Source organism: Rhinolophus hipposideros, assembly GCF_964194185.1.
Source record: "Rhinolophus hipposideros genome assembly, chromosome: 21".
Taxonomy (NCBI): domain Eukaryota; kingdom Metazoa; phylum Chordata; class Mammalia; order Chiroptera; family Rhinolophidae; genus Rhinolophus; species Rhinolophus hipposideros.
Window position 1 is genome coordinate 7,375,853 of NC_138067.1, and position 16,088 is coordinate 7,391,940.

Consider the following 16,088-nt stretch of genomic DNA (forward strand, 5'->3'; position numbering starts at 1 on the left):
CTTAAGCACTTTTATTTTATATGTAAAGACAACTCAAGTTCAGAATGATTAGAGACTTATCCAAGGTCACCAAAAACTAATTAGAGGAGCAAGAACCCATCTTTTAAAGCTCCTACTTATGTACATATTCCACTGCTATGTTGTCTTCATACAATGAGAAAGATTTAAACAATTTCGCAGATTTTGTAAAAGATCTTTCTATGAAGAACTTAAGTGTGATCACTCAAAACAAAGTGTGTTCATGTATAAGCAAACTAGCTGGTTTCTCCACTAGGCTGAGTGAATGTGATCTGCTTCTGTAATATAAAAAATCAACTCCAACTAAACGGAACTCGTATTTTACGTAGTTTCATACATGTCTCTTATCAGTAAGAATGGTTATGTTCAATGTTTTTCTAAACAAATTTGATTGTGATCTCGTGATTCTTAAATCAAATGATCTTCATGTTAATATTAATGACTATCAAAAACAACTCAAAAAACTTTTTTTTACTTTTTTCTTTCTAAAAACATAAATACAGAAATAAAATTGTGTGTGTGTGTGTGTGTGTGTGTGTAAAACGACCTATTAAAAGATTTAAGTTTAGGATTTAATGTAAGCTTTATTTTACCTTTCCGAGGGCATTCCTGTAAGCCTGCATTTTCATTCACTTTTCTACGCCCAGTATTCACACGAGATTGCACATGATTGTATGGAGTTTGCCTGTAACCCTGGATTTGAAGTTGCTGTTTGGCTGAAATTAGTCTGTTTTTGAGAACTTCATTTTGTCTTTCAAGCTCATGAACTTTCTCTTGCAGCTGTTCAATCATTTCTTCCATTTCCACATCACGTCCCAGCCGCTTGGGGCCGCCACCAACCCGCTCATATCTTTTCTTGTCATTAACTAGCCGTATTAACTTGGTGGCCATTCTAGGGAAATAATAAAAAGATGAAAAGGAATGTGAGAAGTCAGCATAAAATGCATTCTGTTGAAAGGAACATAATCACTGTGAAGACTTCAGTGCAGAACCTGAATAATAAATTTCAGGTTTTGATGTAACTATTACTGCCTGTGAAGAATCCTTTGATGATAATTGAAACCACTGGGCAACAATCTGCTTTATAGCACTGACAAATAACAGTTTCCTAAGGCTTATCATTTAAGGTTAGTAAAGAGAGGACACATATTTACTCCATATGTTCCTCAAATGCAATTTTTAACGCATGACCTTATGTAGGAATGCTGTATGCACTTAAATGCAGTGGGTTATATCTGCAAGCCACAGTGAGTTAAAACTTTTGGAAAGTGTGTTAAGACGGTGCGGCATTTAGGTGATACATTGTTTTCAGTTTCTCTGGGATTAAGACATACTACAAATATAAAAGTGTTAGAGTGCATAGATACACACATATAAAAAGCCCAATGAAAAATTCAAAAGAACCCAAAATGCACCATTAAGTGTTGCTTAGGGCTCAAGAAACATGCATGTTTAATGGTAGAAAATAATGAGATGAGAAAAGTACTATTTTAATGTTACCTTTAAGGTTAGACATAAATTGTGCTTTTGACATCTCAGGAGTTTATACCTTTGATTTTTTTAAGTTTTGATAAAAACTGGTTAGACAGAACAAAAGACAGAAAGGGCACATGGGGGTGATGTAATATACACGTACGGAAAACATGCCTGACAGTGAATGGAAAAATCTTGGCAGGACAAGAAAGAAAAGGTGGCTTTGATGAGAGACACAAGTTCAAGACTTTACAAAATTGGTCGCACATCTTCAATAGCTGATTCTAGTTTATAGTGAATCTATTTTTATAAAGACCCAGACAGGAGATTGAAAATAAAAACTCACTTCATTTTTCTTTAAACGGCGTTTGCTTTATTTTAGCATGGTTATGGACAGAAGCTTTTACTTAAGAGAACAAAAGTGAAATAAAAAAATCCTTAATAGCTTTGGGATGTCATAGAACAACCTTTTTTTGCCCTAAGCAGAGTCCTCTGTAAAAGCGGTAGTAATACATGTCTATCTACACTCTGGCTTCTCGGCCTACAGCATGTGGCATCAGGGAGAGCTATGCATAACATAATCAGTTAAGATTGTTTTCTCTTTCCCTTGAGGCACATCCATTAAACATGCTTTATAAGGGATACAGGATAATAAAAACCAAGATCCAAGAGTACCACAAACACCCTAGTAAAATAATCAATGGATTAGTTCCTTTTCCACCTAATCCACAGAATGATGTATCATTGGGAAATTCGGGCAGGTATCAGAGACCGAGAGTCACACTCTTCCTAGCCCTTTAATGAGTTTAGGATCCTGAGCCCCTCCCAATGTTTTATCCACAGAAATATGGTAGCCATCTAAGTGAGATGTCAACCTGAATATCTGAATCTCCTGTAACAGAGTGACTTTGACAGAGATACAGATTACAATCAAAAGAAAGACACAGATTTAATATGAAAAAGCAGTCAACATCTAGAGAAAAATCAATTTCCCCAATTTTTAAGGCAAGAAAAGCACATCAATAGAGTGGCTTTAAATTCCTTCAAAGAATTTCAAGTAAACTTTGTCAAGAAACATAGATTGCATCTCTTGTTCCAGTAATAGTAATAATTTTTGTTTGTTTGATTTCATTATTTTATGTTAAAAATTCATTTGAGTACTTACTTAAAAATGTGGTTTACCAAAGCTACATCTATAATGAAGTAAGTGATGCTAATTACATCTTAAGGAGAAATTTAAAGGCAGTTCTATGCAGGTATTTGGGTAGTGTCAATGGTGTGAAATCGAGAAGGAATCTAGAACTTGGGTTACAGTGGTCATTAGATCACTACTCTGAGGTCTGAGGAAAGCCAAATCCCAGGAGGTTCAATGGCGTGAACACATCATAGGCTGGTGGCAGACAGGTAACAGAACACATGCACACAACTTGACTGCTAGCCCAGTCCTTTTCCCAGTAAACCGCACGGCTCATTATGAAGTTGTTCTGTATTTTCTGGCCAGGACAAATTACTAACGAGCCCAAAGTGGTGAATTCAGTTTTTTTACTGACCAATTAGGCTAACAAAGAGAAAAAATTGTTTAGTGGTCATAGACCACATTTCTCATTGTGAGAGGCTGGTCAGAAAAGGAATCAGCAAGTGAGTCACATGCCTTGAAAAAAAGGACTTCACCGTCACTCAAAAGCCAACTCAAAGTAAAAGCCCCATGCACAGCATGCCAGTAGGTCATTAATACAAGGTCCACAGAGTAGAAACTGAACTAGAATCACCCCTTCAGGGTAAATTCTAAGCAGGAAAAAAACGCTATCTTCTGTCTTGGCTGTCTCACCTTTTCACTGAATTTAAACAGGAATATGAATATACAGACCTGTTCATGCTTCTAGAGGTGAACGCACTTTTTTGGTTTTAATGCGACCCCTCAGAAGACAGTATAGTGTTTCTGAACAAGAAAGAATGTCTACTCTTAAGAAATAATCTCTGCAGAAATTTTTGCATGCAAGTCAAAAGTGACAATGTTTCTTCAGAAACAGTTGAGACTCTTTAAAATATAGATTCTAGACTAACCTAAGCAAAATTAAGTATGTTCCAGATATTGAAATAATGTTTTCATTAGTAAACCCTAAATGTTAAGGAAACATGCATTCTGACAAGTTAAAATAGCTAATTACTTTCTTAAACTTTCATTTTAAAATCAAGACATTTAAAAACAGATGCTTTGGCCATTTGCTTGTTAAACTATAAATATTAAACCAAAAGTTATTTATAGATATGATATACTCATGGCACTCTTAGCTATTAGCTCTTTCTTTCAAATAGCAACTTCAGACATATAACAATCATTTTGGTTTATTATTCTAGTTTGTAAGAGTTTCCATCTTTAAAAATTGTATTTATTTACAACCTGCCTTGTTCCCAAAAAGAAAAAAAAAAAAAAAAAGGATTCAAGGTGGGGTTTTCAATTAAGTTTATAAAAAAGCATATCCTCCAAACTTTACAGAGCCAGGAAATAAAGCTAAAAGCTTTTTATCATAACCTTTTAATTTTATCCTCTTGCTTGCGGGCATGCTGTTTAAGTAAAATGTTCTCATCATGCAAACGCAAAAATCTGTCTTCCAGTTCCTCCCGGCTGACACGAGACACCGCCTGGCGAGATTTCATTGTCCTTGTTGAAGTTTCTGCAAAAATGCCAAGGTAATTAATAGTGGGATGACTGAAAATAGAAACATTTATTTATCAATGGTAAAAATGATAACTGTTGATATTAATATAAAATCTGACGCGCTCATCTCAGATTTTTTCTTTGAGACCTACAATTAAGATTGTTTTAGAAAATACTAGAGCATTGTTCACATTACTGATTGGAGGTGAGAATAAAAACCTTTGCTGTTAATACTTTATATGTAATATGAAGAATCTGAACAGTAATAGTATTCACTCAAAAATATATTCAAATATCCATTCTTTAAGAATGTAAGCTGGAACTTTGATTCAATATACTTTTCAATTTATATGCTGAATGTTGAAAAAACTAAATTAAAAGTCTGAGTATCTGAAAGTATTTTTTATTTTTTACAAAGGTAAGAGTTACAAAAATAATTTGGTGAAACAATATGATTAAGATATTTTTGTGATCTATGGGTATTGGATTATAGAAAAGAAACTGTAAAATTTGTAAGACCAAACCAAAAAAAAAAAAAAAACCACCTTCACAAATTATTCATAAGCTATGTTAAATATTTTTAAAGAACTTTTATACCTTTTAGCATGTGTATATTTTTTTTTTGCATAAGTTTAAATTTGGTATTTTCCATATCATTGTGAAGTCGGTTGATTTTCAAAAATCCTCCGAAAGAAACAAAGAACAAATGGACAAAGATTAAAGCCCTGTGGTGGGTTACTGAGGGCAAGAATTGAACTTTGGGTATCAAATCCCAATAAATAGTTTTGCACACTTAAAATTTATTTGTATTTGAATTCCTGATACTCTGCCAAAAATCTAAAGCAAAGCTTATACATACATTCTACTTTGAACAATAAAAGCTGCATAGTCAAATTAATCTTTTTCAGTCAACAATAATACACTGACCACCTTTCTATGGTAGTTCAAGGAGGCCGCTTGCACTCACTATTCTGATTAACAGGTGTCTGAAGATGCCTTAGTGGAATGCATTTTACATCACAGCCCTCTCAATGACAAATGCAGTGGCATGACGGCCTAGCTGACATACTGCACAGGCGAACAAAAACATAGCTCTCCACTCTAAATTGTTCCTTAAATAAGGCAGTGCTTTCCTTTCTCATTTTGAAAGTAACTCTATAGTAACTACTAAGAAATAAAAGAGAAAGAAAAGCTTTAATGTATGTTAATTTGATAAAACAAACTCAGTATCACTTGGATAAACAAACCATTTGGAGATACTCTACTTGAAAGACAAAAAATTTTAAATATGGTATTTCCTCCCATATAAAATTTAAACATAGGGAAACATTTTAATGGGAAATGTGATTTAAGCCAGGCAATTTGGTTTGGAGGCTTGATACCCTCTGTAGTTTCTACTGATATGTGGAATTTTAAAAAGATGATTTATAACAATTCTTTATCAGAATAGAGAGGGTTTTACATTTTCTATGAGCTGTTGATAATTGACGCATGCAGTAAAATACCACATGTTGTTCTAAACACTCCATCCTTGTTTAGTCCAATCAAAAGCTATATAGTTACTTAAATGGCTTCGTTTGTATGAATATCAAAAATACTTTAAATTAAAAGTAGAGAAGTTACTGATCAAAGTTCATAACTGTAATAAATAACAGCTGGCCATACCTTGTAACCCTCCCATTCCAAAGAGGTTTAGACCTGTGTCTTTCACAGGCAGGTCTCCTGCAGTCTCATCAGTTGGACCAGACATGGCCTATCTGTGGAGAAAAGAAAATTCAAATAAAATCTTTCCAAGTTATAACATTAACTATGCAATGGAATGAACCAAATAAAATGAATAAGGCACTAGAACTTTAATGGACATCTTATTGCCCACATGTGTAGCCTGAAGAAGATGAAAGCTTCTATTTTAAAAGTAATACTACATTCAATCATGGAGACAGTGTTCCTTTCAACAGTATATTTCCTATAGTTTGCTTAGGAAATGAGGTAAGATTATCATTCTTCCTCTCTCTTCTTCTCGTTCCTCTATGTGAAACAAAAATAAACTCCCTCAAATTTAAGAAATACCTCCTCTCCATTCCCCATCCCTTTCTCTGCCCCCCAAAGAAAGCAGATATCTTGGAAAAAACTCAAGTGAGGAACTTGATTCCAATGGTTGTTCCGTTACTTACTAGCTGGTCAAGTCATCTAATCTTAGGGAGTTTCAGTTCCTTAATTTAAAAATGGAAACAATACCAACAATACCTATTTCACAGTTATTCTAAAGGTAAGTGAGATGGTAAATGAAAAGTGTTTAGTACATTTGCCTGGGATGTCAATATTACTTGAATATTAATTTTCAGCTTGATGCACAAATGAGTAAGTAGTTCCAAGTTTTGCAAAAGAGGTTTCATAAATTCACCAACGGGTTTTTTTTTGTAGTTGAGATCTGTCTTTGTTGCCAAGGGGCCTACGTCCCAGGGCTTACTGCTTCAACATACAGGCTGCCCAGCTAATTCTGGCATTTTTAGAGTTTCTATTCTTTAGAGATACATGACAGTAGCTTAGCTTTGTATGTGGATATGAGTGGTCTTTGCAATGTCTACTATGCCAAAATAAAAAAAGATTTTATATTTTCATTGCAATCTATCCAGAAAACCAAATGCAAACTGCCAATGAAGATGCCCTAAGGCAGAGGTTTGCAATCTCTAGAACCGGGTCCTAGAATGTCAAGTCCAAGAGAAGAGCAAGCTTATTTGTTTTATTCTCCTCTCAGAGGCTGACACGGAGCTGGGCACATAGCAGGCATTCACTAAACAGTTTCTGAATGAATGAAAGGAGTCCATGGGGCTTCAGGGTCTGTGGACCCAGAGATCAGAGATGGTTTATACAAAATCTTGTATGCTTATGTGCATATGCAGTACCTTTTAGAGAGAGGGTTCACAACTTTTATGATAATCATCAGAGGTTGAGAACCACTGCATTTTGCGGTGACATACATAGCTAACAGACAGATACCTGGGTGTGCGTTCATCTACTTCTTTTGGAGACAATGCTATAAAAAAGGTCAATGTTAGGAGCCAAATTATCGAGTTTAAAGACAGGACACGTGTGAAAAAGAGCGAGCTTTTCATGACAAAGTTATAGTAGCGTTTATAATAACAAAGATGACGACCGTATTAACATTTATTGAATGCGTACTATAACGTGCCAGGCGCTCTTCTGAGTGCACTGCTTATATGAATTAATCAAATATCTCACAACATCCTTGTGCTATTGAGTCCTACTATGCAAATGAAGAAACTGAGCCAGCACAGGTAACTTGCCCAAGGTCACACATCTCAGAAGTGGCTGTCTAGTCTTATTTTTGTCCCTCTTAGAAAGGCGGGTTGTTCTGGCATCTAGAGGTAAGCGCTGCTGCTAAACATCCTCAGTGCCCAGGATGGTCTGACCCAGAATGTTAATGAGCTTGAGAAACACGGTGCCTGCTGCAGTAGCTTTCCAACGCCCTCTCACACCAGCCCGGCCTGCTCACTGCCCTCCACTCACACTGCTGTCCTTTAGGTACCCTTGCTGGCTCCTCATTTTCTGGAGCTCCGCTCCAATGTCACCTCCTCAGAGAGGCCTTCCCTGATCATCCTCTGTGAAAGTACTCATCCTCCTGATTTCACCGCTGTTCATTTCTGTTACAGCAATCATCTCTATCTGAAATTTTAAAAAATGTTTACTAGTTCGTGACTCGTTTGCCTTCACTAATAAAGTACAAACGAGCATCTTCAGGCCAACAAGCATCTTGGGACGGGTTTGTGTGCCCTTTACAGCTGGTTGGGAACAGTGCCTGGCACGGGTGGGCACCCACCTTCCTATTTATTGAATGGATAAATGACTATCTGGCACTGAGACGAACATGGTAAACAAAGTCCCTGCCTTTATGTGCTTATGAGGCTACGAGGTAATAAGATGATAAACAGACAAATATAAATAAGCACACAGTAGGCCACTCAGGAGGCCTGTAAGGGTGTACCAACCAATTCCTAACCCAGATACAACAAGCGCACAGTGTTTATGTCACCTTCTGCTTCAAGAAGGACTTGAACAGGCACTGCAATTAGCATCAACTCTCACCAGCTAGCGTTTAGATCTGGGACATAAATTTTCAAAACGGTGCTGGGCGTGGGGGTAATGGGCGCGCTGCGATTCAGGCCTGACGGTGTGGAGGTGTCTCGTGCTGGGCTGCTTTCCACGCGAGCAGAACTCTAGGGCCTTCTCCAGGCCGTCGAGCAGACCCCAGGATCCCGGCCTGGTAGGGGATCGGCCACCTCCAAGCCCCCCGCCTACTCCCCGAGAGTACTCACCGCCACTCTCTCCCCGCGGGTAGCTAACCGTTGCTATAGCGCCGACGGCGTGTCGGGCGAGTGGCCGAGAGAAGCACGGGAAAAACATGGCAGGCCCTGTTGCCTCCTGGGAAATGTAGTTTTCCTCGGGCCCTGGCCCGCCCGCTCGCAGAGCAGCGGACTACGCTCGCCCAGCTGTCGGAGCTGGGAAAGTCTAGTGCTCCAGACACCGAGGCACAATCGGGCGTCGCCGCGGTGCATCCTGGGAGTGGTAGTTCTCGATGCGCTTGTGGAGAATGGCGCCGGACGGAAGCCGGATGCCGAGAGAACTACACGCAGGAGGCGGGGTCCAAGGCGAGGGATCTACAAGACTCGCAGTGGCGAAGGAGGCAGGAGCGGCAGCATGAAGCGGACCCAGACCGCCGAGGAACGAGAACGGGAAGCTAAGGTATGTGGGGCTCTCCAGAGTCTGGGACCTGTCGTGCGCTTGCAGTTAGGGGCAGGGAACCGGAAGGGTTCGGCTGGATGACGAGTGGACGCACAGGCTGAAGCCAAGGCGTGAAAGGGCCTTGCCAGCAAGGGAGCCAGAGATGGGGTTATACATTCGTGCTGCTCGGGACGCAGGCCTAGTCCTGTTGGGTCACCTCACAGACGAGAAGGCACCCATTTACTTGCTCTGCTTCTGCACTTGATTCCGTGAGTAAATTTATGGCTACTCCGGTGCCTCAGTTTACCGGACTGTCAGCTGACTGAGCGTACCAGCTGCGCGTCCTCTTTAGCGATGATTTCTGAGGACTGAGATCAGTGTAGATGAGGTGTCTGTGCGCTCAGGTGTGTTTATTTGGGACAGTTCTCTCGGGGGCCAGCTGGTAGGTTCCGTCTCTTCAGCACAGTGGGTAGGAAAACTTAACTACCGTCCTCTTACGTACTGTTGGGGGTTAGCCTCTCGTAGTTGCCATTCCATCGGATGAAAATAATAACAGCAACACCAACTTTTAAAATAGTATTCATTACACGTCAGGCTCTGCGCTGAGTTCATAATATTTCTATTTCATGTTCTGACCACAGCAGATTGCACGGTAGATATGATACAGATGGAGTTCTCAACAGTCCTGTTTTACAGATGAAGACTTGAGGCTCAGAGGAATTAAGTGTTTTCCTTTCATTCCCCAGATTAAGTCCTATTTGTCTAAATACATCGGTAATGTATCCATTTATTTCCCTCTCCACCACTTTGGACCAAGCTACCGTCCATCATCTCTGTAATGGATGGTTACAGCAGTCTCCCTGTTGGTTTACATTCACTCTACACCCTCACACGCCTTTGTCCTCGTCTTCTCGTCCTCCCACATAATCAGTCTTTACTCCATAGTGTGGAGTGTGATCTTTTCAAAATACAGATCTAATCATGTCAATTTCCTTCCTTCCTCCTCTTCCAACCCCCTGTTTAAAATATTCTATGACTTTTATTGCTGTTAGGATAAAGACAAAACTTCACATGGCCTACAATGTCCATGCACGATCTGGACTCTACTTGCTTCCTCAGCCTCGTTGGACATGACACCCTGCTCTCTGCCCATCAGCCACTTTGGCCTTCTTAAAAGTCCCGCTTTCTGTTACCAAACTCAAGGGGTTCCGTGCTTGGGTGGTTCTATTCAAGAACGAGATATGGTCATCGTTTGGTAGTTTTATTTCCTTGCCGCAAGTAAAGGAGAGGGGATTCACATCCAAAGCTGTCTCCCTGAAGGGACGCTTAGCCATTGCTTATATACACTATTTGGTCAATTACATATTGATTTCCTCTTTGCAGTTGTCTTTACTTACCCAGATTTGGTTAATTACATGTTGATTTCTTAGCGTCAGGTTGGGTTCTTGATCCAGCTCATGGGATTACAGCTGCATCTGTAAAATACTGTGCTACCTTTTAACATCTAGTAAGAATAGCATTTAGTAACTCCCCCCCTCCCCCATCTTAAGACTTTTGCCTTATCTAACAATGCCTCCCTTTTTCATTCCTCATTCTTGAGGGAATGGAGACGAAGGTCATACTTCTGTAACGGCCTCCTGCTGAACATGGACAGACTGTGTCTTTGAGTTCGAGGAGTGAAATTCTCTGGCTGCCTGACATAAAAATCTTGGGGTCCTCTAGGTTCAGGGTTCCTGAGAACAGGAGTGCATGAAGAGACAAAATATAGAAAAAACCGTTAGGAGTAAGAGCAGACGTATTGGACATCACTTGTAGCAGCTTGAGGATCTGGTTCCTTGTTCTCACTGGGTGGTATAGCTAGCTTCACCAGAGAGAAAAGTTCTCCAGGAAGCTGTATCTTGTAGTTTGAGAAGACTGAGTTGTTAATAACAACAAATAACGACCTATGTTGGGTTCAGTGGATCTTGTAGGGATCATGATTTTTAGGTGTTTAAATATAACCCAGCTCCCTACATTATATGGGTGTAGTTTAGTATCTGCTGATGTGAGTAAAATCAGATTAGCATACTTATTTAAGTTTTCAGTTACCTTTCCTAATTGGATACCCAAAATTAGAAGACTTTTGCTGCCAGGGGTCCCAGGAATGGGAGAAACCAAGTTATGTTGGGGAGGGCCGATGTTACTGAGTTCCTCCTGCCAACCCCTAAATCGTCCCCATGAGTGAAACCACTCCAGCAATCACTAAGTCCTATCTATTCCTCTTTTTAACATGACGTGTAAGGTGGATCCTCTGGTATGGGAGCTCCAGCTCTACTTTAAAGTGTCTTCATTTGTATGATTGTTTATATTTTCCCTCTTTTGATCCATATCTTTCCTTGAAAGCATTCCTGATCAATGATCAGAAACCAGCACTGACGAGTTATTAAAAGTATCATTGGTGGCTCATTTTGAGTATGTCATGCCATTCTTGGTCCCTCATCGCCAGGAAGGCTCATTTGCTGTATATATGTCATGTCCCACTTAGAAGGGAAAGTCGTTTCTTCTGTCCTGGAGGCTTTGGCCACATTCGAGCAACGAGAGCACCAGGACACACGAAGGCTTTCTTGTCATGTTTCTTTAAGGGCAGGGCCTGGATTATATTTAGTTCTAACTTTATTGTATCAGAGGTGTTTTATCCAAGTACAGCAACAGTTATTAACAACAGAGCAAACCTCACCTTGCTTAGCTAGAATGTTTAAGACAAATTCTATTGTCTAGTAATGCTTTGGTGGTCACTGTAACAACTGTCCAAGGAAAACTGTTCTTAAACATCTGTCATTTCTTGAGGTTTCTTCTGTGAAAAACAGACCCGAGTGATCATTTCAAAACACTGAGCAGCCATCATCAGTGGTGGCTTTAGGCAAAGCAAAGATGTATAACAGCAAAAATTCTTATAGTAACAAACAAAATTGTCAAGTTCAATTTGAAGACTAGATCTGAACCAACAGTCAACAACTATAGGCAGTTAGCCAAAGATATTAAATAACCATGAGGTGTTAGTGCGTATTGTGTTTAATCATTTGGCTTGTGCTAAATCTGGTTCTTTTATTGGGGCTGACATCACCAGGTGTTACACATCCAAGACTTAATACCTTTCAATTTAGTCACACATGGATTAGTTAAGAGTACCTGAAGTTTTGTATTTTAGTGTGTCAGAATCTTTTCTGTGAATCTCTTTGAAGATGAAAGGTTTCTGTAAAAACATTTTTCTAAGAGCATCAGAGTAAAACAATAATTGTCTAAGTGACGAAAGACTTAAAAATGGCCGTGATTAGAGTTCATATACATACGTCTTAAGGTCCTTTCTCTGTGATCCTTCTGCAGTGTACACACACCTTTTGCCCTTATGTACAGGTGTTCTGTAAGCTACATATGTATCTTTCCGTTTTTGTCCTATTTTTCCTCTCCTTATTTTGAAACCATCGTTTTATTCTAGAACAGAATTATTTTCCTTGTTCTTTCTTTACCAATAAAACCCATGTCCTTTATATCCTTCTTTATCTAAAAACACTTTTGATTCTTTTTTCTGTCAGTGAATGTGTATCTCTATTTTCCAAACCTTCTACCAAACACATAAGCTTTTCTAAATACAATCAAAGGTTTATTATCATCATTTATTTGACAATGTTTCCCTTGTTATTTAACATACCAAATTGGCCTCCTTTCATAGTTAGTTTAATTTCCTCCTTTCCTAAAGTAAGAAAACAAGTCTTTGAGGCGTTTCAGGGATCCTTCTGAAAAACACCAAAGTTCTGAAAAATCTCAAAGATTAAAAAAAAAAAACCCTTAAATTTTGAATCTTGGGATGTTTGTCAAACATATCCAAAGTTTTAAAACATTTGTCCAAATAAAATCATAGGTAACAATACTTAAAAGTTATTCGTTTAAACAAAGTGACAATCAAAGATTTTGGAGGCAAACACAGGAAGTTGCTAAAACAAAATTGCACCTTTTCCAAAATTAGGTAGATTTGGTGTACTAACATAAGTAAAGACCTGATGGTAAAGAATATACCTTTACTTTCTCTGTATAATCTCTTTGTCATGCGTGATCTCCTGTGGGGTCTCAACTACCGCTCCCCACACAAGAATGCAGGACATGGTGACACCAAAAAGGAACACCCACGGAGCCGTAAGTAGGGGAGTCACACCACTATAATCTCACTGGAGGCAGGAGCCACACTGTCTGCAACCCTCACTGCTCCGCTTGCAGGCTCAGCCACCACCTTCTTGCTAGCCCCCATTTTCTGCTAACGTAGCCACGGCAGTTATATTAGTGGCCAATGGCTCACTGGTTACAGCTGACAGCCAACTAGCCACAGCTGATGGCCATCCACTCACAGTTGATGGCCATTTACTACCTGAGCCAGCACCTTTTTATGTGAGGCCGAACCTGGAAACTGCTTTCTGGGGCTCTGTCGCCACACTGTTATTAAAAGCTACCATAATACAGGAGACATAGCATTGAGTTTTGGCTTTACATAAGTACACCATTGATATTACAGCTTAATTTCTTTAAAAAAAAAGCTCTTATAATGACTTAATTTCAGCCAGCTTAATACACAAGAGGGAAAATTCTCTTTTTTCTATTTTTTAATTTAAAATTTTTAATCCTAGAAACCTTAATTTTAGTGACAACCAAAAGTCAAATTTGTGAGTCATTTTATAACCTCTACAAATATAGGCTCTTTGGCAAGTATATTTTATAATTTTTAGAAACATGTATTTCCTGAATATAGTATAAGACATTTTTAACAGATCTAAGCATCTTTAGATTCTCTATTAAAAAGCCAGAAGTTGGTAGCATAACTTACTTTTATACACCCAGATAAAATCCAAAAAACTTAGATCAGTCTTTGTATTAAATCATTTCCTAGACCATGTGATCCTGAAAAGCATTTGTTATATTCCTTAACTTGTATAAGTGCTTAATTTCTTTAACTAAATAGAGCTCTTTTTATAAAAACCAAGTTTAAGACTTTCTCAGGAAGGCAGACAAACATGTAAACATAATAGACAAGACCAGAGACCTGAAAGTTTCATTTTAAAATTCCTTTAGCCACTAGACAGGTATGGAAAAAAATCATTAATTTCTATTCATTAATCAAATGTAGTAGCCGGCTTTAAATCAAGGCAAAACAAGCTTCAAGTGTAACTGAAGTTACAAGGGCACCTCTCAAAGCATTTTTCCCTACGACAACCAAAAGGGGAAATCGCCAAGCCAAATGGGCCCAACAGGAACTCAGACAACAGGAAAGTCTCTGGGGTCCTCCCAGTTCTGGAGAATGCACGCCAAGGGGCTGCATTCCGGGATCGAATTTGAGTTTCCCAAAGAGGGCGTATGTATGTATAGGACCAGCAAGGCAAACGCAAATGTGCACACAAGCAAAATCTTACTCTTGCAGGACAGAAACTAAAGGGTGGTGAACTGTGATGCCATAACTTCTAGCGCACTGAAAACGCCATCCGTGACCCTGGGTTACATGACACCCAGACCGGAAATCATCTGCCAAGGATGGCTTAGATTGCCCCACAGGTGTTTCTTAACTCTTGGATTAGACCTAGGTTGGGCCCCGAATCTGGCCTCTGGGAAACAGTTCCTGCCGGATCAACCTAAAACCAAGTGCGCATCAGAAATGAACCTAACCTAACAGCCCTATACCCCAAATGGGAACAGAACACTAAACTGACCACAGGGGCTGACCTACCCACCTACCTTCCTAAGTGCTGAACGAAACAGGTTGCAGTGGCTCCGGCGCTTGGCTGTGGAGGCAGGACAGGCGGTCCCAGCGGTCAGCACCAGACCGGGGTCTGTAGAACAGACCTCGATGCAGTGGAGATGCCGACGAGTAAGCCCAGGACGAGCTGCCCACCGCTTCGCCAAGCGTCTACACCGGCCGAGAAGGGAGTCCTTTTAGGAGAGTCTCACCTGAGTCGCAGGATTTGTTACCGATCTCAAAGGGTTGGCTGCTCGGGGTTTGCTATCCAAGAATGAGCCGCGGTTGTCATGAGGTAGTTTTATTTCCTTGCAGCCAGTAAAGGAGAGCAATTTCACATGCGAAACTCTGTCTCCAGGAAGACACGTTTAGCCATTGCTTATATACACTATTTAGTCAATTACATGTTGATGTCTTCTTTGCAGTTGGGTAAACTTATCCGGATTTGGTTAATTACATGTGGATTTCTTCTTAACATTTAGCACTAATAACATTTAGTAAGAATTGCCCATACCTAGAGACCTTTACCCTAGCTAACATTTCCTGTGCCTTATCTGGTTCCCTGTAGGTGACCTTTACAGACCCTAATTGTTGCCTCTTCTATGTTAGGCGAGTATTGGAAGTGAGGACTGATGGTGAATAAAACAGACACAGTTCTTGCTTTCAGAATTTAGAGTCTTACATGTGAATTTGTCTTAGGACAGTACTTCTGCGGATTTAAAATACGAAATCGGCTTTATAATGACCAGAGTTATAGCACGGTTTCGCCAGGGACCTGAAGTTTCCATGTTTGAATCTGCATGGGATGTGAACAGTATACTAAAGATGGGTTCAAGGTGGGGAAAGCCTTCTGCATGAGTCCACATCAGTGCAAAGAAACAAATGTCACCCAGTGGCATTGTGCATGATGTCTTTCTCACCTTTTGGGTTTACATTTGAAGTTATTCATTCTGTAAAGATTTATTGAGCACCTGTTACTTGCCAGACACTGGGTTTATAATGTTGGCTAAGATGGAATCCCCACACAAAGAAGCTTTTACTCTGTTGAAACCATCACCAGTGCCTGCGAGGCCATATGAACGTCATCCACATTTTATGGATGTGGAAACTTGGCAAAGACAAGACTGGCCCGAGGGCACTTAATTGGTGTGGAACTAGGGCTCAGAACCAGGTCTTTTGACTCCAAAGCTTTTTGTCATTTTCTGCTTGGGAAACATGTTGCCTTTCTAGAGCAGGTTGTTTTCCTGTTTACGTAAAAAAATTTTCTTTGATCTATATTTAAAATTTATTTATGAAACATTGGTTAGACCCAAGTATAGGCAATTAAATTTTAAATCTTCAACAGAAAATGTTCAATTACTCGTGACTTATCTTCTCATTTTCTCCTTAACTTTATTGAAGTATAATTTATGTGCAATAATTTGCCCCTATTTATAGTGT

General features: G+C 39.5%; 2 protein-coding genes across 6 annotated transcripts in view; one reads left to right on the top strand and one right to left on the bottom strand.

The window, feature by feature from the left end:
- RPGRIP1L (RPGRIP1 like) overlaps positions 1-8,548 on the bottom strand; it is an 89,440-nt gene extending 80,892 nt beyond the window's left edge. For all 3 annotated transcript variants that reach the window (XR_013992087.1, XM_081030353.1, XM_081030354.1), the window contains exons 1-4: positions 8,488-8,548; positions 5,816-5,907; positions 4,025-4,166; positions 612-910 (exon numbers count right to left, since the gene is read on the bottom strand). Coding sequence is in view for 2 of the 3 variants with exons in the window: in XM_081030353.1 (XP_080886479.1) it covers positions 612-910; positions 4,025-4,166; positions 5,816-5,900 (526 nt within the window). In the remaining variant the exon portion in view is untranslated. The remainder of the gene's footprint in view (positions 1-611; positions 911-4,024; positions 4,167-5,815; positions 5,908-8,487) is intronic.
- A 245-nt stretch (positions 8,549-8,793) lies between these two features.
- The window catches only part of FTO (FTO alpha-ketoglutarate dependent dioxygenase), a 341,170-nt gene continuing 333,875 nt past the window's right edge, over positions 8,794-16,088 (top strand). Inside the window, exon 1 of one of the 3 annotated variants that reach the window (XM_081030799.1) lies at positions 8,794-8,914. In XM_081030799.1, coding sequence (XP_080886925.1) covers positions 8,870-8,914 — 45 coding nt within the window. In that variant the 5' untranslated portion in view covers positions 8,794-8,869. The remainder of the gene's footprint in view (positions 8,915-16,088) is intronic. The other 2 variants (XM_081030801.1, XM_081030800.1) reach the window with 2 other exon arrangements.